General features: G+C 38.9%; 1 protein-coding gene across 1 annotated transcript; it reads right to left on the reverse strand.

Moving 5' to 3' along the window:
- Positions 1 to 227: 227 nt before the first annotated feature.
- On the reverse strand, positions 228 to 6,959 carry LOC587133 (protein ANKUB1). Its single transcript, XM_795338.5, has 3 exons — positions 6,455 to 6,959; positions 3,462 to 3,779; positions 228 to 2,986 (listed from the first exon to the last, which is right to left on the reverse strand). The coding sequence occupies exons 2-3, from the start codon at positions 3,621 to 3,623 to the stop codon at positions 962 to 964; spliced, it is 2,187 nt and encodes a 728-aa protein (XP_800431.3). The 5' UTR covers positions 3,624 to 3,779; positions 6,455 to 6,959; the 3' UTR covers positions 228 to 961.
- Between the last annotated feature and the right edge of the window lie 1,693 nt (positions 6,960 to 8,652).

An 8,652-nucleotide genomic window follows, 5' to 3' on the forward strand; every position in this document is an offset into this window, starting at 1 on the left:
ACACACCCTTCTCTCCAGTTTTCTCTTATCTCTATCCCTTCTCACTCACACACCCCTTCTCTCCAGTTTTCTCTTTATCTCTATCCCTCTCTTTCCTTAGCATACAGCCTACACCGTTTCTCTTTTATGTGCAACACTTTCCTAAAAATGAATATAAAAGCAAATACAAAAAAAGTATTAAAAAAAAAAAAAAAAAAAAATCAGGGGCAGTGACGCCTTGACAGGAGTATTGTAAATCCACATGATTATTTATTATAATATAAGTCACAGAGGGGTCGCAAGTTTATCTGAGCATTAAATACAACTTTAAACAATCCAACTTTTATATACAATATCTTTGGCATTAATTGATAAGAATATACATGTAAATACAACAAAAAATTAAAAAAAATTAATTGACTTTAATGAAATGTGCTCCTCAGGTTCAACAGCATTTTGATTTCATAAGCACACGTTCATTTGCTCATCTAATACTACAATGGAATAAGACTTATTGACGGCAAGTTCAGTAATTAACTTTCACATGAAATTTTGTGATTAATGGTGGGTTATGAGACCTTAACAAAGACAAAAGCGAACGAGATGAGCTGGGACTGCATGTAGCCCTATTTATTTATTTATTTTTAATATCCCTCTTCGATATTTTTCTAGTATTCTGACGACCACCACCTAAGCGCAACCTTGAGCAGCAAGGTGTCCCGTTTCTGTTTTATATCTTGGTTTGTGTTTTTCGATTTAAAAATCTAATCTTCATCAAATTAATATCAAGCTTTTGCTCGCTTGCTTTGCTCGCTCGCAATATTTAGAATTTGGAAATTTGATATTGGAGATTTGAAATTTAAAGTGAATCTATATTCTGATAAATGCAAAATACAATGTGATAGTATTTTCCCTATCTAATACTTAATCGGCTTAGTCAAAGGTGCATTTAAATGATCATTATCATACTAAATATTAAATTTCAGCTAACTTCGGCTGTATGCGATGTTTCTTGAGAGTGATTAACGGCCGATTTGATAATTCTCTCTTCCTCCCCTTGTACTCGACCCCCACCTCTTGAGTTCACACTTTCGTGATCGACCACTAGGTCATCGGCGACTGTTACTTTCTTGGAGCTGCTTCCCCCGCTCATAGCACTCTTGATTTGATCATTGCTGGACGGTGATCGCTGAAGGCTCTTGATTCGCCTGACGTGATTCCTTGAAAGCACCATTGCCATCCTGACCCGCTGCAACCACGGTTTTTCCTCGAACATCGAAGCGATGGTGAGCGCTTCGAGAGCACGCTCCCATGTCGTCTTCCCGTTCACCTCCTCGTAGAGGTCCACGGTGAGACGAGGGATGTTCTCATCGTCGCTTTGGGAGAAGAAAAACGGCCGATTAATGGTATTCTTGCTGACGGGCGGCAGAGGTATACTACTATCCATCTTACTGGCTTTTTTGCGTTGTCTTCGGAACTTGTCCATGCGATCAAACCTCGATTCTTTCTTCGCTTTCGCTGGATTTTGTTCGAACACGGTGGATTTTGCGGTAACTGATTCTAAAATCGGTTGTTGTTTAGGTCTTCGGGATCGTCTGCTCCCAGTCCCAGTGGTTTGTATGTACGCTATCTTACTTCGCTCTGCACCAATGTCTACTGAACTTGCAGCTGCACTTACGGCTCGAACATCCACAAGCAGGCCGTTCTCTTGTTGCGATGAACTACGAGGTCGGGACTTTTGACCGATCTTTGGCAGAGCAAGAGTCTTTTCATGATTGAAGCTTCTGCTCCTTGGTCGTATTTTTCCTCGAAGCTCTGCAAATTTACCCTCTTCATTGGATATCTCCCCGTCGTTTTCGTCATCATCCTCATTTTTGCTTCGAAGTCGTTCACGGTACGTGGCAACCAAGGTCGGAGTTCTGACGCCAGATATTTTCGGGAGTCTTGGATCTGGCGACGAAGAACCCGTGACACCGGTAAAGCTAGTCATTGCCGTCGTTAACCGTCGCTGTTCTTTCTGCTTCTTCTTTTTCGTCCGACTAATCTCGGAGCCACGTTTAGGGTTCGTATTCATGCTGCTTGTGACCAATCCATCCACATAGACCCCTTCACCACAAAGCCCTCCTGGCTGTCGCGTTGTCCTCTTGTATTTCGTACTCGACTTATCTGGTCCATGCACCAACAGAACTTTGTCCTTGGCCCGATCACACCATTTTCGGACCTTGGAAAAAATTGTGAGAGGCAATATCAAGGCACTGTATTGTACATTTGACCATTGTTTCGTGAGCAGATAAAGAGCGACCTCACGCTTCTGTTTTCTGAGTGCGACGTTCAGAGCAGTAAGACCGTTACCATCTTTGCAGGTCACGCAACAAATATTGTTATAGACAAAGATTCTGAGAATACTCAGTTGTCCATTTTCGGATGCCTCGTGCACGGCTGTTTTCTTCGACTCAACGTGTGTACTCGCGCACCATTCCTTTGTAGGATGCTCACCAATGGCTTCATCCGATCTGTAACCCCATTTCAAGATGGCGGAGGCCAGGTCCATGTGACCGTAGTGGGCTGCGATGAAGAGAGCCACACGCATCTGGAACTTCGCGATGGATTCGTCCTGAGAAAGGTTGTGGGAGACATGCGAGGTATGTCCGATAGAAGCAGCTCTGAGGAAATCATTCCAGCCATCCCACGTCTCCAGTCGCACCGTGCAACCGATGGCGATGTCGTACATCTGCAGGAGATTGCCGTCGTACATCTCTTTGCCTTTGGGATCCAGGATACGGTAGACGGTGACCGGTAGGCCGATGCGACGGGAGATGATCGACCTGAGCGCCGCCACGTAGTCCGTTTCGAACCGGACTTCTTCGAGGATTTCGACTTTCTCGTCGTTATAGACGCAGTAGACGAACAGCTTGGGTGTGATTTCTTCTCGGAGGAAACATCGCAATGTGGAACCAGCTACAACACCGATGTCTCCCAACTTCCAAGTGTCCTGCAGATCAGCTCCCTTTAGGAATGCAAACAGAATTATGAAAAAGGTTAGTGATATTTTAACACATTAGTGTTGAGGGGTCAGTGCATGTCATGATCCGTTACATAATTTCATCCCAATCTATTTATCACTTCAGGTCAGGGTGTTGGTTGCTGCCACCATCACCTCCCCTATCATTTTGGAGGTGGGCGGATTCCTTGGTTCCGATTTAATTTTATGCTGTCTTGGTAGCAAAGTGAATCAAACTTTTTTTTTTTTTACTCGTTATGGACCCTTTATACCGCTTGAAAATTTCAATGACTCGTGGCAATAAGGTTGTATAAATGTAATGATGATTATTTTCATTCAAATGCCAGACAAAATTTAGTTTTATTCAAATTATTGATACAAAGTCGTAATAATCTTAGTGCTTGAAGTACCATGACATGTGATGTAAGAGTAAGTTCAGTACTACCCATTTGATATATTTGAACAAATATCTGCATCCTACCTGGTATTGAAGTACGACGAATTTCTGCTCTCCGTTTTTCCCTCCTCGCGTATCGATCTGACATGTGTCGCAAACGCGTTCTCTCAAGGAGGCGATGGTGTCGTCACCATCAGTGTCGAAGGTGTGACGGAGTTTGTTGTAGACGACGAAGATACGCAACATGGTGGTCGTCTGCCTACTAGACGTCGGTATTGAGAAAGTTCAGGGTAAGATGAAATGAATGAGTCTATACTGCCCGATCAATGGGTTGGGTTTCAGAGCAACATTGTGCGCATGCCGAATACAGGCGATGAATAAATGGATGCCAGTTTATGTGATCTGCATGGAGAGAAAGAGAGAAAACAAAATATTTAGCACAACTAATTTCAAAATATTTGTGAATTTCCAAATTAATTTTTGACGTCATTGTATCAATATCATTTTTGTTAAGCTAAATAAAAAGATTTCTGGCCGAAGCCATACTTTTTAATTTTTTTTCAAAGCGACAAAGTCACAAATAGTGTCTGTTTTATTTATTCTCTTACGTGTTGTACGGCACATAAAGCCGTCCTATTATTTTCCTCCCGTAAATTTTATTGGAAAGTTTATCTGTCCGTCATCAAATTGTGAGCATTTATATAGACTCTTGATACGTCTTCATATTGTAAGGAATATTGGCTTGACTTTATCGATATCACCTGCTACCCACCCCCCCCCCCCCCCCCCCGTCAAAAGAGAGTTTAACAAACAGCAACAACAGCAACACTTAAGATTAAGGCCAAATCTTGCAGGTGTTCTTGAAGTACTGTGGCGGAAAGAAATCACATTATCGTCGTGTGATACCGATGTAGCCAAGCCTATATTCTCTTCGAGAAATTAGACCTGTAATTTCTGCTCGATCACTCATTACCATGGCGACAGCGTAATTTATACGAGGACGTTGCTTGGCGACGAGCCAAAGTAAACATGCAATCTCTCGAGACGTTAATGATATAAGTGTCATTGCAATGAAATACCACTTGAATTACCCGTGGGTCTACTACATTATAAATGGTTTATTATTTCACGTATGGTATAATTAAGTGTATGGAATATGTAAATGTTCCTCTCTTCCCAAAATGTCGTGTTTTGATGTACTTACAAAACATAGAAGACTTATTTCCTAGTCTTCTTGTTATGTTTGCACACTATTATTATGTTTAAATACAATATTATGCATTACGACATGAAATTAGGCATAATTAATGCAAGTACACGGGGAGAAATTCTTTGCTAGTAAGATGACCAGGGTTTAGTATGTTCAGAGTATAAATTAAATTAAATTATTGTTATTTTAAACGTCAGAAAACTACTGTTATGATAAATTCCATTACATTTTAAAATGGTTTATTAAAGCAATCAAAACATGCTTGTACAAATAATTTTACATAAAAAGAAGAATTATACATTTAGAAAAGATAAGAACAATAACAATCAGACATTTTATTTGAAAGATTGATAAGAAAATAGCATTCCTAGGTTTTATGGTAAGAAGAGATATTGCATAGTGATTTTATAGGACTAATACTCTTATGCAGTGCAGCTCAGCGTGGCACTGGATGTATATTCTGTATATTCCGAGATTATTTTGATATCCTATAACTCATAAATTATAAATTTGAAGTCAAAAGGGCGTTAACTCTGTACGAAATGATATGCCCTTCTGGTTCTAAAGAGATGAAATATGACATCTGTGGGGCTAATATTTCAGATGAAGTGTTTGAAATATTATAAGAGGTTCAGGTTTCAAGACAGGTGAATCCTTAACCCAAATTACTTGATACATAATACGTAAATTTGCACGATAAGAACTATTAAAAGAAAACTGAGAGGAACATTTATCGGAAAATAAATGAATAAATAGGTGATCCAGTATCAGATACGCATCTTTTATGTATTCTGTTATTTCAAGGCATGTAGCACTAATTTCTAATTTTGGTCATTGTGAAAAAAAAAAAAAAATGGTGGACTTGATAGTCAGAGTTGATGAAACTTGAATTGTTTTATATTTCGTTCCCTACGAATAAAGGCCTCTTCCTTTTGAATTAATAGTGTTAAATAGTTCCATTAAGAAGTGATTACATTCATTTAAACTGAGTTTATCTCCTCCTCTGTCAATATTAGATGATAGCAATGCAATATTGCGTCGTTATGTTCAAGTTAAAACTTTATAACCCCAAATGTTTACGAGTACTATTTACGACTCTTGTCTATCCTTTAACCATCGAAAGACCTAATAAAGCTAACGAAATTTACAACTATATTATTTGGTATAAAGTAATGCAATTTAAAAAAAAAAAAAAAAAAATCGATTCATCGAATAAGATTGAAGGTTGTTGTACGTGTATAATCAAGCTATAACATTAAAAGACCTAATAAAGTTAACGAAATTTACAACTATATCATTTGGTATAAAGTAATGCAAAAAAAAAAAAAAAAAAAAAATCCATTCATCGAATAAGATTGAATATTGTTGTACGTGTATAATCAAGCTCTAAATTTGGATGATAGAACGATGGAGTAATATCCCATTAATCTCCATGGATGTTTACATTGTATTCGTTATTATGTATTGTATTTTGTTTGAAATGAAAACAATAAAAATGAAATGAAATGAAATGAAATGAAACGGTTGTTTTGGTACCCAACTCCGAAATGTCTACGGTAGGCCATTATTCTATAATCTATTTATCCCATTTTTGGGGCAAATACCCTCAAACTTTGTGACATATGAAAAGAAGTCGTGAGTAGGCCATTCATAATGATAATTTTAATGTAAAACATCCTATTCATAGTAATGCAACATTGTTTTTGTATAATACTGAATGGACGCATCTATAATTTTACGTTTCCTACATTTACATAGTATTGAAATCAGAAATGTAGACACATTCGACCATAATACAGACCGACAATTATATCTACATAAATTTATGCATAAGAATATAACATAAAGTTATATGGAAACTACTTACCAACAGTCTGTTCACAATATCCTTTGATTTAGTATACGACCTCGTATTATTTTCCTTGTAGAGTTCTCCTAAATTGATATCAGGATTCTAGTGGTCAGAATACCGGCATAATTACACGTGTTTAAGTCCTCTTATCTAATAGCGTATCAATGCCAAAAAGTCCTTGCAAAATTCTTGTCTTCTCGACACAAAATAATTTCCCATTTTATTAGATCCAATTCCAGTGACGAGTGCGTCGAAAATATATTTTCAAGATGAAAGAAGTGTATATGATATCTCGACAATAAGCTGGAGGCAACTATGAAGGCGTCGAAGAAGTTTGCATACTCTCACCCCTAATCCATTGTGGATCAAGGAATAGAAAGTGTAAACAACCAAGCGTTGTCAAGCAAGAGCCGTGGGTGGCTATCGATGAGAATGACAAATCAAGAAGGGGACCAATAGCAAATCAATATCCCGTATTCCGCAAGTTGTCTGCCGCGCGCCAAAGAAAAGATCACATCTGCGCTCGGCTGAGCTCAGAGTACTGATGTATGGATCGCGGCTTGCGAAGTTGCATTATTGATCTTATAAATACTTAACGAAGGAGATACACGAAGGTGCCTGCGGGAAAAAAAGATCGTCTATCAGGCAATCTCAACTCGTCACTTTGTCTTGCAAGCACCCTTAATTCACGTTCCAATGGCAATAGCGTGTACAGTGCAGGAAAAGAGTGCAATGCCCCTTTCACAAGTTTTTAGCAATCTCAGAAATTCAGCCAACTTTTTGGATACAATTTATTTCGAGGCCAAGCAAAAGTGTTTAAAAAAAGTAATATAGCCATACTATCGAATCGAGGACGTGCAGAGTGCGGGTGTGGGGCGGGGAAGGCACATGAATACAAGTTCGCACCCATTTTCTCTTGACTTTACTTAACATAGGCCACATTTTGTCTTCTTAGAGAGAGGACCCCCCCCCCCCCCCTGCCCGCTCCACAAGATAATAGAAAGAGAGAGAGAGAGAGAGAGAGAGAGGGGGGGGGGGGGTAAGAAAATGGGAACAAGGAAAGCAAGCAAAGAGAGAGGAAAATGTGTGTATAAATAATTTAAAAACTATTTCGAAAAACAGCTGTTTCGGGTAGTTTTCAACCTCTTTTTTTGTATTTCCTTGTCTTGTACTACTCTAATAACGAAATCCAGCGTTCCATAATACAGCAATATTATCTCGTTTCATACTTGATTGGTTTAACTAAAAAGGTCCAATCCTCCTTACCCCATACTGCTCTGTCGATCAATGGTTGAGGACCACTGGAGAGGGTAGGAGACCTCGTTACGTACTTGTTTGCTAAACTAGATGATCAGCTTAGGGTGTAAAGAGCTAACAATAAGCCTCTTTGACAAAAACATTCCTATTGTATCGATTCTTCTGCAATTCACTAAACCTCCTTTGATATCATTCTGATACGCCTTAAGATTTAAAGCCTACGTCACAGACTTGTTGAGAAGCAAGACAATACGTTGAATGAAATGAACCATCGGGGGAGGGGAGGGGGGGGGGGGGGTTGGGGGTCAGACGCCCATTTATCTCATAAAATGCTCGAGCAATGGATACACGCCAAAACCTCAACTTTAAAAACAGTAAACAAAAGGGTGGATGTACCCAGAAGCAAAATGTTGTCAAAAAAATTGTCCTTGAGAAGAACATACATTTATTTAGAAAACTCTCGAATGCGAATAGAATTAAGATCATTATTGAAGGTGACATTAGTATGTAATTTGAATAAAATGTCTCATCTAGTTGCAGGGGCGTAGTTACGGGGGGGGGGGGGGAAGGCATGCTCCGACTGCTCCGAACAATCAAAATGGCGAATAAAAACTTGGAAATAATGTATACACCCCACTCCAAAACCATCCTCTCTTTTTTTTCATCCACGTATATGATAATAAAACCAATTGCCCCCCCCCCTCTCTCCACATGCAATGACGGTACCAACTCTGTCACATTTCCTTGTTAATATGACGATATCTATGACATTACGGTTATTCATAGCGCGTTACGATACCTTTTTCTAACTGAAAACCCCTCTCTGAATACATATATTTTTGTTATTTTTTATAGTTTTAAGCCAAAGTAAAACAAAAAGGACAAGTCCACGGTGGTTTATCTTGGACATTATAGACCACATAACAGATTTTAGTTTTTTTCTGACGTATCTGATG

The sequence above is a fragment of the Strongylocentrotus purpuratus genome, unplaced genomic scaffold (genome assembly GCF_000002235.5).
Source record: "Strongylocentrotus purpuratus isolate Spur 01 unplaced genomic scaffold, Spur_5.0 spur5_scaffold_2, whole genome shotgun sequence".
NCBI classification, from domain to species: Eukaryota; Metazoa; Echinodermata; class Echinoidea; order Camarodonta; family Strongylocentrotidae; genus Strongylocentrotus; species Strongylocentrotus purpuratus.